The 22,133-nt window shown below is 45.3% G+C and overlaps 1 protein-coding gene across 1 annotated transcript in view; it reads right to left on the reverse strand.

Moving 5' to 3' along the window:
- Positions 1 to 22,133, reverse strand: part of LOC120056279 (calsyntenin-2-like) — a 183,892-nt gene that overhangs the window by 83,950 nt on the left and 77,809 nt on the right. The window contains exons 3-4 of the mRNA XM_039004526.1: positions 6,571 to 6,766; positions 3,777 to 3,985 (exon numbers count right to left, since the gene is read on the reverse strand). Of these exons, the coding sequence (XP_038860454.1) occupies positions 3,777 to 3,985; positions 6,571 to 6,766 (405 nt within the window). The remainder of the gene's footprint in view (positions 1 to 3,776; positions 3,986 to 6,570; positions 6,767 to 22,133) is intronic.

The raw sequence follows: 22,133 nt of genomic DNA on the forward strand, positions 1-22,133 counted from the left end.
AGATTTTTGCCCTGAGCTCGTCTACTTTATTGAACATTAGCGAGTAATATATTCGGAAGCGTAGGATGGTAAAGTCTACTCCGAATACCTCTTTTCCGTTGGCAGTGAAAAATTCTCAGTCCGAAGCCATTCGACTATGGGTTTCACATCCCTATAATAATGATACAAGTTATAGCACCTTAAAAAGGGTTTATTTACAACGTCTGGGGTATAAAATGTTGGGCAAAGTGGTATAGGAGAGTTTGACATATAACCCCTAACTTGGGTTCAGTCTTCGCCAATGAGAACCAAGAGGGGCCTAGCTTTGTCCTTCATGACTGGGAAAGGCCTCGATTCTAGGTCGTAGGAAATCCTATATCCATCTCATTAGATCGGAACAGGATGTCACACCCTGATCTGTTTCACCTGTCTTTGTGCTTTTCTCCACTCCCCTCCAGGTGTCGCTCATCTTCCCCATTATCCCCAGTGTATTTATACCTGTGTTCTCTGTTGCCAGTTCGTTTTGTTCGTCAAGCCTACCAGCGTTTTCCCCCATGCTCCTGTCTTTTCTAGTTTCTGTTTTCTAGTTTTCCCGGTTTTGACCATTCTGCCTGCCCTGACCCCGAGACTGCCTGCCGTTCTGTACCTTATGGACTCTGATCTGGATTACTGACCTCTGCCTGCCCTTGACCTGTCGTTTGGCCTGCCCCCTGTTCTAGTAATAAACTTTTGTTACTTCGACACTGTCTGCATCTGGGTCTTCTCCTGAAACGTGATACAGGACGGATCAACAGTGATTCATATCACTGGTTTGCATCCTAAAAAAAGGATAGTTGTGTTTGCTGCATAACACACATGATTTGTCTACACATATGATGTGGATCATTGTCAGGTTATTAGATGTATAAGCTTTAGAAACAAAAGAACACCATGGTTATAATAACACTTTAAACAGGTCGTTTGTAAATGTGTAGAATGTGTTTGTTTTGGGTCCACACTGGTAAGTTAACTTATGTAAATTACACAGTCACAGAGGATTTTCTTCTGAATAACTGGTCAGGGCATCACACTTTTTCATTCAGCTTCAGGCAACTTTGATGTACTGTAAGGCTTGATCACAACTGTAGAGACTGCTTCTATCTGTCACACCCATTGTTGCTTATCCATTGTACACTAGATATATCAATGTAATTACACCCAACACAATGTTGAAGAACAGAATGCTTCCCACCACTAGATCACCAAACTAGACGTGAGCCGGACGTGATCCCAATCGCTGCCACCAATGTAGCGGAAGAAAGTTCAATCTAACCAGGGTTCATACATGGCAACGTGAATTCTAATAGCCGTTGCCATGAAAGCCGAGCAAGCCTCTGGGCAGAGGAACTAGGCCTACAATGCTGGCATATGCCTTGTTAGAATAACCTATATAACATGTAACATGATTGACACGACTGTAATAATCATCATGAAACGGCCTTGGAAGTTCCATAAGTGTAAGCCAACATAATTCATTATTTTACATTAACCTGTTACATCCATTGATATGGCTTAATTGATCATAGTCCAGACTCGTTATAAATGCAAATACTATAGTTGCACCAGAGAAACCAAACAGATTTTTTTTTTGCAGGTCTTCTGTTTCCCCACATTTATTTATTAATTAATTTTGCATCATGAAAATGTATCTCTATTCCCCAATCAAATACCTTCATCGATACCGCAAAAAAAATCTGACAATGCAGCGTTTTACTCCAATCTGGCAACCCTCATAAAATCCGACATTGCACCAGTATCCCAAAGTATGAAGCGAAAAAACAGCATAGAAAACAGCATTAGCATTAATAAAAATAAAAAGTGTAAGGCTACTATTATATTAGAAGTATTTCGGTGACAACCTGGTTGATTAACAATATTGGGTTATTTTTTCATATAAATAAATGTGGGACACAAAAAAAAGGCTGTGTAGAACACCATTACCCAAAATGCTTTGCTCCAATAACTTTCAAAAGATTGTTACAAAGTTTGCCCCCCAAAAATGTATTTTCTTGTAAATGAAGTTTTAATTCTTTTAATACGAATTAAGTCACACAAAAATGTGTTTATTTTCACAAGAATTAAGCCACACAAAACCACAAAAACGCAAATACTTGTACATATTTGCGCAAATTGAGTGTGAGATTGTGTTGCACCCATTACTGTCCCCATGTGTAAGATCTGAGTGAAATAGGAAACCTGTCAATACGTGTGTGTCTTTTGACTGCTGGGGAATTTACAGTATGACTACAGTATACATCCGCAACCATGAAAACTAGCATACACTACAGCTCTCTAGGACCCGATTCTCAAGTTCACCATCATTTGTATGTCTAAAGTAGATAAGATTTCTCTCTAGTACAGAATATAATGGGTTGTTCAGGATCGACGAGGGAGAGAAGAAATATTCAGACAAAACTCTGAAAGACCTGGAACTACAGTACCGCTATCTTTCTTTCTCTACTGTTTGGCTGTTTCTCCTTCTTACTCATTCTACTTCCCTGTCTCTCTTCTTTTCTCTGTTGATTCTTTCTTCTGGCCTCTCCCTCTCTGTCCTTCTCTCTCACACATCCTCTCTCGCTTCCTCTCTCCCTCGCTCTATTTCTTTCTGTCTCTCTCCTTTCCTCATTCCCTCTATCTTACTCCCTTTCTCCCTGAGTTGCAGAGGGCTGGCAGGCCTGCTTTATTTAATAACTCACTCAGGCCTCTGATCCACGGTTAATGATGGAGCCAGAAGCCCCCTCAGTACAAAACACACTCTGGCGGCCCCCATGCATCACTCCGCTCAGTTCTAATTGAGCACCACGAGCGCCAGTCGCACTGCAGACAGTGGGAGGGCTATAGGAGGCGAGGCGACTGGCAGCCGCAAAGCTGGAGTGGCGGACAGGAACCCATAAAAGTCACAGAGGGGCCTGAGCCGTGCCAGAGGACATCAGAGTTACCAGACAGGGAGGAAGAAAATAAGAGAGAGAGGGAGGGAAAGAGAGAGTAGAGAGAGAGAGAGAGAGAGAGAGAGAAGACAAAAAAGACAAAGGGGGAGAAAGGAAGGGAAGCAGGGAAGGAGAGAGAAAGAGAGAAAGTGAATCAAGAGAGAGAGAAACACAAAAAGAGTGAGAGAGAGACAAAGGGAGAGAGGGAAGAGGGAGGAGAAAGGCTAGCAGAGATGGCAGGCTGTGGAGCATCTGTTGTCATTTTGCCCGTCTGATCCGCGGGCTCCACTCGTCCTTGTGTTCCCGCTGATCACACAAAGCTGGATCCAGTTTCACATCACTCTGTATAACACTGTACTGTGATCAGAAGATGAATGGGGAAGCACTTGGAGAGTCCATGAATACAGCACGCTGACAAATGGTGTGAGAGATGTGCTATGAATATAATTAACCAAGTTCAGTTGGTTGGAGAAGATTCTGGCAACAGCAAATCAAATTTGCAGGTTCAATTCCCGCATGGGCCACGTGTACTGACTATGAATGCACTGTACGTCGATCTAGATACGAACTTCTGGTAATGAATGTATTCAAATTATGCCGAGCCAATTTGATGGCCTGAGGAACAGTTTGTGTCATTACTGTCATGGAAAGTAAAGTGTAACCAAGTTGAAGGAATTTACAGGGCCGTCTTCTGACCGCGGAGTTAACAATGTGTAGAGAGAGGCAAAGTACAAAAGTTTGACCTAACGCAAAGTCAGTCAGAGTAGCCTATGCTCGTGTCATTTGACCTGCAGGTTCTGAGGTCAGGGGATGAGGTTAGAGTTCACTGACCATTGCGGTCAATGGCGAAGGGCGTGTCGGAGGTGACGATGTCGTAGTTGCAGATCTGGCTGTACTGCGGGGAACAGTCCTGGTCCCAGGCCTCCACCTGCAGGATGCTGTCGTAGATCTTCCCCTCCGTTACCGCAGCGTGGTATACGGCCTCCCGGAACACAGGAGAGAACTCATTCACGTCATCCACCTGGATGTGAACCACCGCCCTGGATAGAGGGAGAGAGGGAGAGAGGGAGAGAGGGAGAGAGGAGTGAGTGTGAGTGTGAGTGTGAGTGTGAGAGAGAGAGAGAGAGAGAGAGAGAGAGAGAGAGAGAGAGAGAGAGAGAGAGAGAGAGAGAGAGAGAGAGAGAGAGAGAGAGAGAGAGAGAGAGAGAGAGCGCAAAAGGTGTGAGGGAAGGTAGTGAGAGATACTTTTGGTGCTCTTTCTTCCAACAATAAGTACTAATGGTTACAAAATATTCTACGTCCTCAACCCCCCCCCCCCCCCCCCCCCCCCCCAAATCCGCATAAAAACAGAGACAACAAATGACAAACATAAACAACAACACACAAACTCATTACCAGCTCAGGGAACATGAGAAAGAGAAACACCAGAGCAAGGGGGCATACAATACGTAAAAGTAAAATCCTTCACTGTTTTTCACTGATAGTTGTACTGTAAAAGAATTAAGGTAGTGATGCAATGTTTTCGCACCGAAGCCATTGAGAGATATCCTCGCCAAATCTAGGTTGGTTCCGGGCCTCTCCCTTTGTATTTAGTTAAAACAACCACAGGGCTGAACATAAGTAATATTTGAAATATCTCAGTATTATTTCTTTTTAATCCAGTTTCTCAAACTCTACCTATAATTCTGCTGACAATGACCTTGTGACAAGAAGTGATGCTGCAACATGCCTTCATAATTAAAGACATTAACTTAATGACACCTACTTAGAATGTCCTGCAGTGATGCTGCTTAACTGAGGCACACACACGCACACGCATGCACATGCACATTGGCTTGTTACCGGTACTCCTTGTATATAGCCTCGTTATTGTTATTTATTGTGGTACTATTTCCTATTCGCTAATTTTCTTACTTTTTAACTCTGCATTGTTGGGAAATAGCTCGTAAGTAAGCATTTCATGGTAAAGTCTACACCTGTTGTATTCGGCGCACGTGAATTTGATTTTGATGAAAATCAAACAGATGCACACACACTGGTTTTGACAGGTGCCCTATTTCACTCGGAGACATTCATCAAAGATGACCAAGCTGTGAAATCACTCCCACTCTCTCATGCCCATATCTCTCTCTCTCTCTGTGCGACAATATCAGCCTTAGTCAGTGAACTAGAGCACAGCCTTCAGTAGCACTTCATCAGAGCAGGGCTATAAGGCTTTATGTGAGACTGTCTGACTCATAAGGAGCCTTCGGGCCCTCATTGATGAAAATCATACCCGGAGCTAAACATTGAGCAAGTCTCAGCTGTTACTAGGACTACAGAAGGCTGCTATTGCATGGCGGATGTGCTCAGTCACTGTCTGTGATTATAGTATTGAGGACAACTAAAGACCCACATACTGGACGCTTGGCATGTAGAGCTACACTGAGCATACCAAACATTAAGAACACCTTCCTAATATTGAGTTGCACCCCCACCCCACCCTTTTGCCCTCAGAACAGCCTCAATTTGTCGGGGCATGGACTCTACAAGGTGTTGAAAGCGTTCCACCGGGACTCTGGCCCGTGTTGACTCCAATGCTTCCCACAGTTGTGTCAAGTTGGCTGGATGTCCTTCGGGTGGTGGACCATTCTTGATACACACGGGAAACCATTGAGTGTGAAAAACCCAGCTGCGTTGCAGTTCTTGACACAAACCAACATTTTCACAAAAATCGATCTCACACAAAAAAGATACAGCCACACACAAACACACACACACACACACACACACACACACACACACACACACACACACACACACACACACACATCCACACACACACACACACACACACACACACACACACACACACACACACACACACGCACGTTTGTTTTACTATCCTTGTAGGGACCAAACAATTGGTTCCCATTCAAAATCCTATTTTCCCTAACTCCTAAACCTAATCCTAACCCTTAACCTAACCCTGACCCTTAACCCTAATTCTACACACACACACACACACACACACACACACACACACACACACACACAGACACACACACACACACACACACACGTTTGTTTTACTATCCTTGTAGGGACCAAACAATTGGTTCCCATTCAAAATCCTATTTTCCCTAACTCCTAAACCTAATCCTAACCCTTAACCTAACCCTGACCCTTAACCCTAATTCTACACACACACACACACACACACACACACACACACACACACACAGACACACACACACACACACACACACACACACACACACACACACACACACACACACACACATTTGTTTTACTATCCTTGTAGGGACCAAACAATTGATTCCCATTCAAAATCCTATTTTCCCTAACTCCTAAACCTAATCCTAACCCTTAACCTAACCCTGACCCTTAACCCTAATTCTACACACACACACACACACACACACACACACACACACACACACACACACACACACACACACACACACACAGACACACACACACACACACACACACACAGACACACACACACACACACACACACACACACACACACACACACACACACACACACACACACACACACACACACCAACCCCCCATCACACAGACCAACCCCCCTCCCTGACAAACACTCCTTCCTTACTTGTGTGACTTCTTCCAGCCGACCCCGTTGGCCCCAGCCCCGCAGTCGTAGGCCTGGATGACGAAGGTGTACTCCTTTTGGGTCTCACAGTCCACCAGGCCCTTGGCCCTCAGGACCCCCTCCCCTGACGTCTTGTTTAGGACCACCGCCTCGAACGGGGCCTCCTGCCCGTGGATCATAAACGCACAGATCTCCCCTGCAAGGAAAATGAGGAGGAGGAGGAGGAGAAGGTGGGGAGGAAATGAGGGGGAGAGAGAGAATTAATAGAGAGATAATGGACATGGTGTGTCACCTTGTTTTTCAGAGCTGGAAATGTGTCTCGGCATGCCACCACTCTGAACACTGTTATCGAGGACATGTATGTGTTTTTAGAGATGGTGGCAAAACACAGTTGAGCTGCTAAGAGACTGAAAGAGCGTTCTGCGGTTGTAATCGACCTCGGTGGCATCATGTTGTGCCAGGCCAGACAGGGAGGAAGAAATGCAATTTGCGTTTGCAATATTCCTCTCTCCAGGCCACCTTTCAGAAAAATTACGTTTTTAAGTCTAATGGTCCAAAAGGAGAGAGACGCTGGTTTGCGATCTCGGTTTTTAATAGCACAAGTGGTATGACAATCAAATTAAATTGAGGTATGTTTAATTGTCTGCTGGATATGATGATAGAATAATTTGCTTTAAAAAAATCCTCTTTCTCTTTAACTTGTTGAATGAGTCAGATTGAAATTGTAATGCTCAGTCCTCCCGAATGTAAGCACGACCTTCCTAATGACACAGAGTGTAGTGTCTTTGCCTTGTAAGGGTCTCTGGTTCAAGCCCTGCTAGTGACTATCTCCCACCTTCACTACACTGGTGTCAGAAGTGGGATGGATAACCGGTTTCCTGCCATTGGAGGGACAGCAAGAATTGTGTGAGTCTTTTTATAGAGTAACACTGGGGAACACTTTCTTGGTGAATGGGGTAGGGTAGTACACCACGTCCATTGTAATTACACTTGGGGATCTTGTAAGACATCCAAACATTTTGATGTAGTAGGTTCACAAATCCCCCTCCAATCCTCCCTACAATATCCTCAACTTGTTTAGAAGTAATGCAATATAGTGGCCAACACAGAGTCACAGTTCTGAACACAATGATCTTTGTCAGCATCTCTCGCTGACATAAATTAAATACGGGCCTGACACCAGACTTGTGGTGTGTAGTCAAGAAGAAAATAACTACAGATATCCCGCTGACTACACCAACTCAATAACATACATCCTTTTTTCACTTTAGATTTTTTATTGACGTTTCCGATTCTGGACCCAACACTGTATTTCTGTTCTTTCAGGGATTTGGGGAAATAGCCTTAGGGAATACACTCGCACCCCCGACAGCCGATATTACTAAAACCTTAGTAGGACGTCAGGAACAAAAAGTGCCAAGGCTATCCCTCGTGTGCACAAGCGCCACTGCCAAACTCTGATAAACCAAACTTTCTCTCTGTTTCTCCGCCTCAACTCCCCTGCATTTTTCATCCCTCGCTCTTTGTCTGCGTTTTTTTTATTTTTTAGAACCCATTCCACCCGCTCAAATCATCACAACTCCATTCGTAATGGTGAAATAACAATTTACCCTTCGCGGTCCATCCGTCCTCGCTGCTGCCTGGGCTTGTAGTTTACATTTCCCCTCTATATTAGGCCCCACAATGCCTTATCGAAATTAAACGACCACCACAATGGGCGCGGAGCGGCAAGGTGTGCGGAGGGAGAAAATAATAATCCAAACACAGCGGGTGGCGTGCGAGGGCAATGATAAACCCAGCGTGGCTCTGAGCATCCAGCGCCTTCCAAATATTCTGTTAGATGGCGAGGGAGGAAAGGGAGGCGAAGCCAATATGAAATATGAAAATAACAAACACAATCATACACTACATATAAAATACACAAACATACAGAATACTGGGAATAAAATGCAAACATTTCCATTTAGTAGTTTGGGTCTGATGCAAAGCCATTTTAGGCTCCATCTGCTTGACAGCAAATGCATTTTTCTGGATTACGTTTAGAGAGAGGATGGAGGGGTCAGGAAACTATCAACGAGTGCAGTGAAGGAGACATGCAATGTACAGGTAACTGGAAAAATAATGGAAACACCAACGTAAAGTGTATTAACACTAGAACCGCCTGGTCTTTCAGCCTATAAATACCAGCTAGAGAACTTTGCTGATGGTCCCCTTTAGTATATGCATCAGATATCAACCTACAAGGTGCAGCAAACATAAGCACCAACGCTTGATAAATATTGCATAAACTATTATAAAGGATTCCTTGCATGAAGACATTTTTGTGGAAATATATCAATAAATTAACAAAGTTATTTGCTCAGATTGAGTCAAGGATATGTTTTGTATAATTCTACATAGTCTTAGCAAAACGTAGGCCTATAGCCTATTTTCGTTTCCCTTACAATAAAAACATTACCGTGTAATCCAATTGATCAACTTTATTTGTAGATTCGATTAGTAATAGAGTTATAGTAATTCATAAAGTCCAGTTACAGAGTCTTTTGACAAAGTAGAAACCAAAAATTTAATAATAATATAACCAGCCAGGTCACAGGTGAAATTATTTTCTGTATTCCTAAACAAAAGCATCAGTGCATGAACAGTTGTAAAGGATGAATTGCATAAGTAAATAACATGTTTTTATTTTGAGTTTATTATCTTACTAGTTTTTTCTTAGTAGCCAGAGCAATGCTGCTGCCCATGTGCTGAATGCATGGACAGCACAGAAATGTGGAAATAGAGCTGCACCTCTTGAATTTTGAGAGTTATTTGACAAAGGTAAGTGTCATAGAAACTGCAGAATATGCTCATTCTGATACTATAGAGAAATCTAAATGTTTTACCTGCATGTGACTCTGAAGGAGGATTTGATAAAGTGATGATCCTTTCCTTGGATCTGTCATTTACAAGATGCACCCATCTCTTCATGTACAATTTGACAACTGATAGGCCTAATATTGTCACTCATCAGATTCATTGTCAATTTAATCTTGTCTATAGGCTAACTCTTATGATGTGTGAAATTAGTTTAGGTATAGTTTAGGTGTAGTTTAGATGGGCCGGCTGTGCAGGCTGTCTGGCATCGTTTGTTTCCTGCTCATCAACTTGGAGTCAAGGATATGTTTAGCGTTATTCTGAAGGACTACTGCAACACATAGCATGTTGTCGTTTCCCTTACAATACATTTGATTAGTACTAGAGTTAGAGTAAATAAAACAGTCCTGTAAAAGCAATCTGTTTACATAGTAAAACGTAAAAGAGAACGGTATCAACCCCCAAGACGCATCAAATTATTTGCTGCTGATAAAAAGTCATAACACAAAATCATCATTTCACGATTGTCTTTCTAAATTAAATCAACCTCTTCACCTTCCTTATCATTCAGTTAGGCCGAATTTAAATTCAATTGTAAAGTAAGGCGCACAATTATCGCCCATTCTTCCATTTGTCACTCATTCAGTGAGGAGAGAGAGACGTATTAGTGCCTGGCTGGGTACCAACGTCCTACAGCACACTGTTTGGTGGGTTAAGTTAGGAATAGGTGTGAAAAAAACAGGTAAAAAGGCTCTAAATACTTTTCTGTTTGTGATTTTAAAATTCTGACAAATGAGCAGTGTAAAATACAAACATTCAGGAAAAGTCAGGGAAGGAGCATGACAGTTTTTCTTTTTTTTTTAACAAAATCAAACATTAGTGGCCATTGGCCTATGGTGGTTCCACTGTTAATAGGGCATTGGGCCACCATGAGCCACCAGAACAGCTTCCTTAGCATAGATTCTACAAGTGTCTGGATGCGACACCATTCTTCCACAAGAAATTCCATAATTTGGTGTTTTGTTGATGGTGGTGGAAAACGCTGTCTCAGGCGCCACTCTAGAATCTCCCATAAGTGTTCAGTTGGGTTGGAATCTGGTGACTGAGATGCAGGTTGGCATTTATTGTCATGAGTCTTGCCCTGGAGGCAGCTCCGCAGAGTGGTCACTAGCTGGCACAGCCACGAAGTCATAAAAAAGGATTTTAAAACCAACCCTAATCACACTGCTAATGCTAATGCCTACCCCTAACCTTAAATTAAGACCAAAAAAGCAAATTTTTGTTTTCATGAATTTATACGATATAACCAATTTTGACTTTGCAGCTGGTCCATCTAGTCGGAAACTGCTCAGTTCTGCCTCCAGGGCAAGACTCATGAAAATAAATGTCAACCTGTGACTGAGACAGACAGACACACACCCTTTATATCCCCTATGCTCCTTTGAGACCCCTCTTTCATAGTCACTGAGATCTCTTCTTGTAGCCATGGTAGCCAAAATAATGGGCTTTTTTTTTCTTTTCTTTTTTTCCCCTTTTCTCCCCAATTTCGTGGTATCCAATCGCTAGTAATTACTATCTTGTCTCATCGCTACAACTCCCGTACGGGCTCGGGAGAGACGAAGGTTGAAAGCCATGCGTCCTCCGAACCACAACCCAACCAAGCCGCACTGCTTCTTAACACAGCGCGCCTCCAACCCGGAAGCCAGCCGCACCAATGTGTCGGAGGAAACACCGTGCACCTGGCCCCCTTGGTTAGCGCGCACTGCGCCCGGACCGCCACAGGAGTCGCTGGAGCGCGATGAGACAAGGATATCCCTACCGGCCAAACCCTCCCTAACCCGGACGACGCTAGGCCAATTGTGCGTCGCCCCACGGACCTCCCGGTCGCGGCCGGCTGCGACAGAGCCTGGGCGCGAACCCAGAGACTCTGGTGGCACAGCTAGCGCTGCGATGCAGTGCCCTAGACCACTGCGCCACCCGGGAGGCATAATGGGCATTTTTATACATGACTTAGCCTTAGCATGATGGGATGTTAATTGCTTAATTAACTCAGGAACCACACCTGTGTGGAAGCACCTGTTTTCAATATTCCTTGTATCCCTCATTAACTCAAGTCTTTCCTTATTTTAGCAGTTACCTGTATGTGTAAATGATAATGACAGACAGACTGTCACGCCCTGGCCTTAGTTATCTTTGTTTTCTGTAATATTTTGGTTAGGTCAGGGTGTGACAGGGGGGATGTTTGTGTATAGTTGTCTCGTCTGGGGTGGTTGTATGGTATAGGGGGTTTTGGTAGAGTTTATGGGTTTGTGTTGAGTGTAGGTGTCTAGGTAAGTCTATGGTTGCCTGAATGGTTCTCAATCAGAGACAGCTGTCATTCATTGTCTCTGATTGGGAGCCATATTTAAGGCAGCCATAGGCAGTAGGCTTTTGTGGGTAATTGTCTATGTTTAACGTTTGTAGCTTCACGGTCGTTTGTTGTTTTGTTTTGTAAAAGTGTTCGTTTTCGTGTTTCGTCTTCGTCTAATAAAAGGAAGATGTATTTCTCTCACGCTGCGCCTTGGTCCACTCTGCCTCATTACGACGTTCGTGACAGAATTACCCACCATACCAGGACCAAGCAGCGTGAATCAAGGCAGCAGCAGCGAACGCACGATTATAGGAATTGGGAGGAAATTCTGGACAGCGGAGGACCCTGGGCACAACCGGGAGAATATCGCCGCCCCAAAGCTGAGCTGGAGGCAGCGAAAGCAGAGAGGCGGCGGTATGAGGAGGCAGCACGGAAGCAGGAGAAGGATCTGGGCTATACAACCTGGGAGGAGATCGACAGGTGGGCGATCGACCCAAGGAGAGTGCCGGAGCCCGCCTGGGATTTGATGGAGCAATGTGCGGAGGGATACCGGCGAATGGAGGCAGCACGACGAAGCGGTAGGAAGCCTGTAAATCAAGCCCAAAAATGTCTTTGGGGGCGGCTAAAGGGTAGTGTGGCGAAGTCAGTTAGGAGACCTGCGCCAACTTCCCGATCTTACCGTGGAGAGCGAGAGTACGGGCAGACACCGTGTTATGCGGTAGAGCGCACGGTGTCTCCTGTACGTGTGCATAGCCCGGTTCGGTACATTCCAGCTCCACGTATCGGCCGGGCTAGATTGAGCATTGAGCCAGGTGCCATGAAGCCGGCTCAACGCGTCTGGTCTCCAGTGCGTCTCCTCGGGCCGGCATACATGGCACCAGCCTTACGCATGGTGTCCCCGGTTCGCCAACACAGCCCAGTGCGGGTTATTCCACCTCCCCGCACTGGTCGGGCTACGGGGAGCATTCAACCAGGTAAGGTTGGGCAGGCTCAGTGCTCAAGGGAGCCAGTACGCCTGCACGGTCCGGTATATCCGGCGCCACCTCCCCGCCCCAGCCCAGTACCACCAGTGCCTACACCACGCACCAGGCTTCATGTGCATCTCCAGAGCCCTGTTCCTCCTCCACGCACTAGCCCTGTGGTGCGTGTCTCCAGCCCGGTACCACCAGTTCCGGTACCACGCACCAAGCCTCCTGTGCGTCTCTAGAGTCCTGTGCGTCCTGTTGCTCCTCCCCGCACTAGCCTTAAGGTGCGTGTCCTTACCCCGGTACCTCCAGTTCCGGTACCACGCACCAGGCCTACTGTGCGCCTCAGCCGGCCAGAGTCTGCCGTCTGCCCAGTGCCGCCCGCACTGTCCGTCTGCCCAGAGCCGTCAGAGCTGCCCGTCTGTCCCGAGCCGTCAGAGCTGCCCGTCTGTCCCGAGCCGTCAGAGCTGCCTGTCTGTCCCGAGCCGTCAGAGTTGCCCGTCTGTCCCGAGCCGTCAGAGCTGCCCGTCTGTCCCGAGCCGTCAGAGCTGCCCGTCTGTCCCGAGCCGTCAGAGCTGCCCGTCTGTCCCGAACCGTCAGAGCCGCCCGCCAGACAGGAGCAGCCAGAGCCGCCCGCCAGACAGGAGCAGCCAGAGCCGCCCGCCAGACAGGAGCAGCCAGAGCCGCCCGCCAGACAGGAGCAGCCAGAGCCGCCCGCCAGACAGGAGCAGCCAGAGCCGCCCGCCAGACAGGAGCAGCCAGAGCCGTCCGCCAGACAGGAGCAGCCAGAGCCGTCCGCCAGACAGGATCAGCCAGAGCCGTCCGCCAGCCATGACCAGCCAGAGCCGTCCGCCAGCCAGGATCTGTCAGAGCCGCCAATCAGCCAGGATCTGCCAGAGCCGCCAATCAGCCAGGATCTGCCAGAGCCGCCAATCAGCCAGGATCTGCCAGAGCCGCCAATCAGCCAGGATCTGCCAGAGCCACCAAAGCGGGTATTAACTATGGTGGAGTGGGGGCCACGTCCCGCACCCGAGCCGCCGCCGTAGGAAGGCCCACCCGGACCCTCCCCTTCTGTGTCAGGTTTTGCGGCCGGAGTCCGCACCTTTGGGGGGGGGGGGGGGGGGGGGGGGGGGTACTGTCACGCCCTGGCCTTAGTTATCTTTGTTTTCTGTAATATTTTGGTTAGGTCAGGGTGTGACAGGGGGGATGTTTGTGTATAGTTGTCTCGTCTGGGGTGGTTATATGGTATAGGGGGTTTTGGTAGAGTTTATGGGTTTGTGTTGAGTGTAGGTGTCTAGGTAAGTCTATGGTTGCCTGAATGGTTCTCAATCAGAGACAGCTGTCATTCATTGTCTCTGATTGGGAGCCATATTTAAGGCAGCCATAGGCAGTAGGCTTTTGTGGGTAATTGTCTATGTTTAACGTTTGTAGCTTGTGTATGCACTAACGGTTGTAGCTTCACGGTCGTTTGTTGTTTTGTTTTGTAAAAGTGTTCGTTTTCGTGTTTCGTCTTCGTCTAATAAAAGGAAGATGTATTTCTCTCACGCTGCGCCTTGGTCCACTCTGCCTCATTACGACGATCGTGACACAGACGAAGAGATTTCAGGGAAGAAGATTCCTATCGTGTCAGCAGAAGTGCACTTTGCATCTCTCTTGACCACCACTTAGATTGCCTCTCAAAAGCACTGCTAAGAGATGTGCTCTAGTAGTCTACTATTGACACTGAATCGTACCGTTTTGGGCCGGAACTCTTTGGTATATATCTTATGGGAAGTGGCTGTTTTCACAGTAAATGTGAAAATATAAAGATTTGTCAGGGGATTTGATAGAGTGCCAAGGTGTTTGAGAAGTGCTGTAGTTTGGGAGTGGGACGTGTTGGAGTCAGCAGAAATGATTCCGAGAAAAGTCAATCAAATTGAGCCTGTTTAATATTGAACATTCTGAGTTAGAAAAGAGCATTGCTTTTAGAATGCCAGGTGGCATCCAAGCTCACCTCTAATTGAGCGTCTGAAATATTAAAACCAAGTCGTACTCCACAGAAATGTGTTTAGCAAAGGTGCATTGGATGTTCTTTCAAAAAAAATCTCTCCCCCTATGTCACCATCTACGGAAGACGAGAACTCAACATTTGCAGCAGGCTGTGCAAAGTTTGCATCTGTCATTCTGATATAGGACATTGACACACAAAACTCTGAATCTGTCTTTATTTACGTTTTGAATTCAAGTCTTGTTCCTCCTCTTTGGACTTTATTGGAAGTTTTCTGTTTAATACTTCAAAGTAATTGGTGCAGTCTTGGTGAAATAATTGGTGCAAATACTGAGCTTGCCCATCTGGTCCGGCCTAGGGTGTCTATCTAGCACAGTGACCTCGCAAAATCATCCCTATGTCCAATTCCCTCCTACTGAGAAACAGACTACTTCATCCACCATGTTAATTCTCCTACTTTTAATCAAATATCATATTAGATTCGCTCTCGTGGTGTGTGTTTTGTCTCATTGCGAAGATGGCTTACTGTGTGTAGTGTAGTGTGTGTGTGTGTGGAGTGTGTGGGTGTGGAGTGGGTGGGTGTGGCTGGGAGGCTGATTAAAATGCGGGTCTCTCTTGGCGGCCCCATAGGCTTAAAGTCTTGATTTCGCTCATTCTCTCGCCTCTCAGCTAGTCATCTAACACTCTCAGACGAACCCACGTCCCCTTCTTTAATTACTTGCTGGATTACGCTTCTAGTCGCTAATGACCTGCTGCTAGCGCTCACACACTCCCAAACCTGGGATCTAACACGGAGGCAGGAGGAAGAGGAAGATGATGCGGTTCAGGTGTTTGCGCCTCGCCACATTTTCTCGGAGCTCTTCTAATTTAGTTCATTCTGTTGATTTGTTCTGTATTTCTTCCACTCTGCGTCTGGATAATAAGTGGTCTAAGGAAGTACGGACTGCTGCTAGTGAACAGGTCAAACTTATATATGTACATTACATTGCTATGTGAGGTAAGACACCCGACTTCGGAGGAGAATGGTTTAGAAGATAGGCTACCCCCCAACAGCCTATTAAAGGGATCACACACACACACACACACACACACACACACACACACACACACACACACACACACACACACACACACACACACACACACACACACACACACACACACACACACACACACACACACACTGCCCGAAGGCAACGCCATGACTCAAACAGTCTATGACCTTATAAAATGTCTCATCTAACAAAAACATTTCTTAGGCGGCACCTCGTCCTTTCCTTTCTCACAATAACAACCCACCATTTCTGCAGAACCCCTTCAGTCATCCATACTATCATGAGGAATTGGCTTCACCAGAAGACCATGGGCAGTGTCTGTTGCCAGTCACGGTGGACAATTTATTAGAATCCCATTAGGCTCTTTCATTAAGATAGGGGGGACCTCCTAATTGCATTTGGGAGATAGCAAAGGCAACAGTGTGACCCGTGCCACTTATAAACAGCTCAGTAATACACACGCACACCCTAACACACACACACACACACACACACACACACACACACACACACACACACACACACACACACACACACACACACACACACACACACACACACACACACACACACACACACACACAAACACACACTGAGACACACATTTCAATGGATGTTGGATGTTGGATGTTAATTGAATCGCATCAAATCGAAAGCCTTGGGATGATAGCAACTGTAGGACAAGTATGATTTTAACAGTGGAATCAGGTATAGTAGTATAATACTTCAACACAAAGAACTGACATGTTTGTTTACCAAACAATTCAGGTGTGAAGACTGTGGAAAATAATGGTCATTTTTTTAAATTAGGTAATTATGTGTTTTTATTGTTTATTAGAATCTGTTTTAGCCTATTGGATCACTTGAAAGACAAAGACATCGAGCAAAACGAAATGATTGGAAATTACAAACGGTTTTGATGATTAAGATTTGTCCGAGTTTCGCCGGGGCCTGAGCCAGTTTCCATCTCTGTGAGTGTCCCAATGGACCACAGAGAATGAGGTAGTGGGCGTGAATCAGATGCATCAGGAGTTGGAGCAGAGAGACAGAGAGAGAGAGAAAGAGAGAGCGGGTGAAAGAGAGAGAGAGAAAGAAAGAAAGCGAGAGGGAGAGGGATAGAGAGAGAGAGAGGGGGGGGGGGAGATAGAGAGAGAGAGAGCCTGAGCCCTGGGTACCTAACTCATTGATTTACAGCATGAAGAGAGGGAAAATCAGGTAGGGTGAGAGAGACAGGGAAAGAAAGATGGAGGGGATAAGAGAGAAGTTAATAAATATATAATATAAACATGCATATGGAGATATATATATATATAGTACCAGTCAAAGGTTTGGACACACCTACTCATTCAAGGGTTTTTCTTTATTTTGACTATTTTATACACATAGAATAATAGTGAAGACATCAAAACTATGAAATAACACATATGGAATTATGTAGTAACCAAAAACGTTTAAACAAATCAAAATATATTTCATATTTGAGAACATTCAAACCCTTTGCCTTGATGACAGCTTTGCACACTCTTGGCATTCCCTCAACCAGCTTCATGAGGTAGTCACTTGGAATGCATTTCAAATAACAGGTCTGCCTTGTTAAAAGTTCATTTGTGGAATTTCTTAATCCGTTTGAGTCAATCAGTTGTGTTGTGACAAGTTAGGGGTGGTATACAGAAGATAGCCCTACTTGGTAAAATACCAAGTCCATATTATGGCAAGAACAGCTCAAATAAGCAAAGAGAAATGACAGTCCATCATTACTTTAAGACATGAATGTCAGTCAATACGGAACATTTCAAGAACTTTGAAAGTATCTTCAAGTGCAGTTGCAAAAACCATCAAGCGCTATGATGAAACTGGCTCTCATGAGGACCGCCACAGGAAAGGAAGACCCAGAGTTACCTCTGCTGCAGAGAATAAGTTCATTAGAGTTACCAGCCTACGAAATTGCAGCCCAAATAAATGCTTCACGGAGTTCAAGTAACAGACACATCTCAACACAACTGTTCATAGAAGTCTGCGTGAATCAGGACTTCATGGTCGAATTGCTACAAAGAAACCATTACTAAAGGACACTAATAAGAAGAAGAGACTTGCTTGGGTCAAGAAACATGAGCAGTGGACATTAAACCGGTGGAAATCTGTCCTTTGGTCTGATTAGTCCAAATTTGAGATTTTTGTTTCCAACCGCCGTGTCTTTGTGAGACGCAGAGTAGGTGAACGGATGATCTACGCTTGTGTGGTTCCCACCATGAAGCATGGAGGAGGAGGTGTAATGGTGTGGGAGTGTTTGCTGGTGACACTGTCAGTGATTTATTTAGAATTCAAGGCACACTTAACCAGCATGGCTACCAAAGCATTCTGCAGCGATACGCCATCCCATACGGTTTGCGCTTAGTGGGACTATCATTGGTTTTTCAACACAACAATGACCCAACACACCTCCAGGCTGCGTAAGGGCTATTTGACAAAGACAGAGAGTGATGGAGTGCTGCATCAGATGACCTGGCCTCCACAATCACCGACCTCAACACAATTGAGATGGTTAGGGATGAGTTGGACCGCAGAGTGAAGGAAAAGCAATCAACAAGTGCTCAGCATATGTGGGAACTCCTTCAAGACTGTTGGAAAAGCATTCCTCATGAAGCTGGTTGAGAGAATGCCAAGAGTGTGCAAAGCAGTCATCAAGGCAAAGGGTGGCTACTTTGAAGAATCTAAAATCTAAAAACAATTTTTTGGTTACTACATATTTTATTGCATAGTTTTGATGTCTTCACTATTATTCTACAATGTAGAAAATAGTACAAATAAAGAAAACCCTTGAATGAGTAGGTGTGTCCAAACTTTTGACTGGTACTGTATATGGAGAGAGAGAGAGTGAGAGGGAGAGCTAATGCAGCTATAAATAGCTCTACCAGGCATGCCCCCCCTGAGTCTGTCCCCCTGTTTGCCTCTCCTCCTCCCTCTCCGGATGACCTCTGGTCAGGGGGCATCAATTATTTAGCTCTCAAAGTTGGCATCCAGGTGCTCCGCTCATCTCATCTCATCCCTTCCCGTCCTGTCCCCCTCCCTCTCTACCCTCTGCTTTCTACATTCCTCTCCTCTCTCTGCATCCTCCTCTCTAATCATCTACTTCCTTTCTTTTCTATTTTTTTTCTCTACATCCTCCTCTGCTCTTTCTTTCTTTCTTTCTTTCTTTCTTTCTTTCTTTCTTTCTTTCTTTCTTTCTTTCTCTCTACCTCCTTCCCTCCCCATCTCCTGTCTACCTCCTTCCCTCCCCATCTCCTCTCTACCTCCTTCCCTCCACATCTCCTCTCCACTTCCTTCCCTCCCCATCTCCTCTCTACCTCCTCCCCATCTCCTCTTTAATGCCTTCCACATCTCCTCTCTACCTCCTTCCCTCCACATCTCCTCTCTACCTCCTTCCCTCCCCATCTCCTCTCTACCTCCTTCCCTCCTCATCTCTTCTCTACCTCATCGCCCTCTCTTTTTGCCTGTTCTCTACTATCCCTCCTCTCTCCATTTCCGCCCCAACTGAACCTGCTGCCCCCCACAGCCGCTTTCCCCTTGGCGGCTACACACTGACAGCTCCCACATCTCCGGGGGTCACAGTGTCACCAAGACAGGGTTTCCTGAACGCCAGGAGCCCCTCGCTCAGGGATGCCCATTAGCCGGGACTTTGTACCTCTGCTGAGTAGAGGTACAAAGCCAACAGCGATTAGATTAGAACAGAGGCAGAGACAGAATGTGAGCACTGAGCTTTTGAGTCTCTCATGACAGCAGTGCCATGTACAGTGTACGCTTGTGTAGGTTTAGGTTTGTGTAATTTACTGTGACTTGGGTTGATACAATTGTGCAATGGCTGTCCCTTATGGGTACCCATGGTTGCCTTTGACAAAACAGATTTCAGCAATCATGCTGAGAGATGACCACTGGTACACTGAATGCAATAACCTATACTGTTGAGGTATAGACTAAGTACCTATTGTTGTCACCTGCACATCAATGACCACGTTTACGTGCGCACAGTATTCCGGATAGTAGATCATATCGCGCTTAAAGGTCTTATTCGGGATAAGCTGTTTACATGAAACTTTGATATCCCGCTCACGAGTATCCCTGAACCATGAATAAACGGTATATTCCTCCTTTGAATTTTTATGGGTTAAATGGAATAGTAACTGAAATATGGACACTGACTGTAGGCCTGTAACCTCTCACATGTAGCGTAATACAGCACTTTACTTTTTACACATCGTGTTATGTTACAAAGTGGGATTCACATTGACTGTACTGTCCTTTTATGTCAACGATCCACACATAATACACTGTAATGTCAAAGTGAAAGAAAAACTATATGAATTAAAAAATACATGTGAAAAAGAAAACACTAATATATCGTGATTAGATAAGTATTTCAACCCCTGAGTCAATACATGTTAGAATCACCTTTGGCAATGATTACAGTTGTGAGTGTTTTGGGGTAAATATCTAAGAGCTTTGATTCACTATTTGCCCAATATAATTTTTTTTAATTCTTCAAGCTCGGTCAAGTTGGTTGTTGATCATTGCTAGACAGCCATTTTCAAATCTTGCCATAGATTTTCAAGCCAATCTAAGTCAAATCTGTAACTAGGTCACTCAGGAACATTCAATGTCGTCTTGGTAAGCAACTCCAGTGTATATTTGACCTTGTGTTTTAGGTTATTGTCCTGCTGAAAGGTGAATTTGTCTCCCAGTGTCTGTTGAAAAGCAGACTGAACCAGGTTTTCCTCCAGGATTTTGCCTGTGCTTAGCTCTATTCCATTCATTTTGTCCTAACTAACTTCCTAGTCCTTGATGATGACAAGCATAGCCATAACATGATACAGCCACCAACATGCTTGAAAATATTAAGAGTGGTAGTCAGTAATGCATTATGTTGGATTTGCCCCAAACATAACACTTTGTATTTAGGAAAAAAAGTAAATATCTTTGCCACGTTTTTTGCAGTATCACATTAGTGCCTTTTTGCAAAGAAGATGTATGTTTTAGAACATGTTATTCTGTACAGGCTTCTTTCTTTTCACTCTGTCATTTGATCCGTCCTCAGTTTTCTCATATCACTTCCATTAACTGTTAAAATCACCATTGGCCTCATGGTGAAACCCCTGAACTTTTTCCTTCCTCTCCGGCAACTGAGTTAGGACGGACGCCTATATCTTAGTAGTGACTAGGTGTATTGATACACCCTCCGAAGCGCAACTGATAACTTCACCATGCTCAACGGAGTATTCAGTGTCTGCTTTTTTTATTTGTACTAATCCACCAATATGTCAAATCAAATCAAATTGTATTAGTCACATGAGCCGAATACAACGGGTGTAGATCTTACAGTGAAATGCCTACTTCCGAGCCCCTAACCAACAGTAAAGTTTCAAAAAAATACGGATAAGAATAAGAGATAAAAGTAACAAGTAATTAAAGAGCAGCAGTAAAAAATAACAATATATACAGGGGGGTGCTGGTACAGAGTCAATGTGTGGTGGCACCGGTTAGTTGAGGTAGTATGTACATGTAGGTAGAGTTATTAAAGTGACTATGCATAGATGACAACAGAGAGTGGCAGTGGTGTGGAGGGGGAGGGCGGGCAACACAAATAGTCTGGGTAGCCATTTTGACTAGATGTTCAGGAGTCTTATGGCTTTTAGGGTAGAAACTGTTTAGACGCCTCTTGGACCTAGACTTGGCGCTCTGGTACCGCTTGCCGTGCGGTAGCAGAGAGAACAGTCTATGACTAGGGTGGCTGGAGTCTTTCCCAATTTTTAGGGCCATCTTCTGACACCGCCTGGTATAGAGGTCCTGGATGGCAGGAAGCTTGGCCCCAGTGATGTACTGGGCCGTTCGCACTACCCTCTGTAGTGCCTTATGGTCGGAGGCTGAGCAGTTGCCGTACCAGGCAGTGATGAAACCAGTCAGGATGCTCTCGATGGTGCAGCTGTAGAACCTTTTGAGTATCTGAGGACCCATGCCAAATCTTTTCAGTCTCCTGAGGGAGAATAGGTTTTGTCGTGCCTGCTTCACGACTGTCTTGTTGTGCTTGGACCGTGTTAGTTTGTTGGTGATGTGGACACCAAGGAACCTGAAGCTCTCAACCTGCTCCACTGCAGCCCTGTCGATGAGAATGGGGCGTGCTCGGTCCTCTTTTTCCTGTCGTCAACAATCATCTCCTTTGTCTTGATCATGTTGAGGGAGAGGTTGTTGTCCTGGCACCACACGGCCTGGTCTCTGACCTCCTCCCTATAGGCTGTCTTGTTGTTGGTGGTGATCAGGCCTACCACTCTTGTGTCATCTGCAAATGTAATGATGGCGTT

The sequence above is a fragment of the Salvelinus namaycush genome, chromosome 11 (genome assembly GCF_016432855.1).
Source record: "Salvelinus namaycush isolate Seneca chromosome 11, SaNama_1.0, whole genome shotgun sequence".
Lineage (NCBI taxonomy): Eukaryota > Metazoa > Chordata > Actinopteri > Salmoniformes > Salmonidae > Salvelinus > Salvelinus namaycush.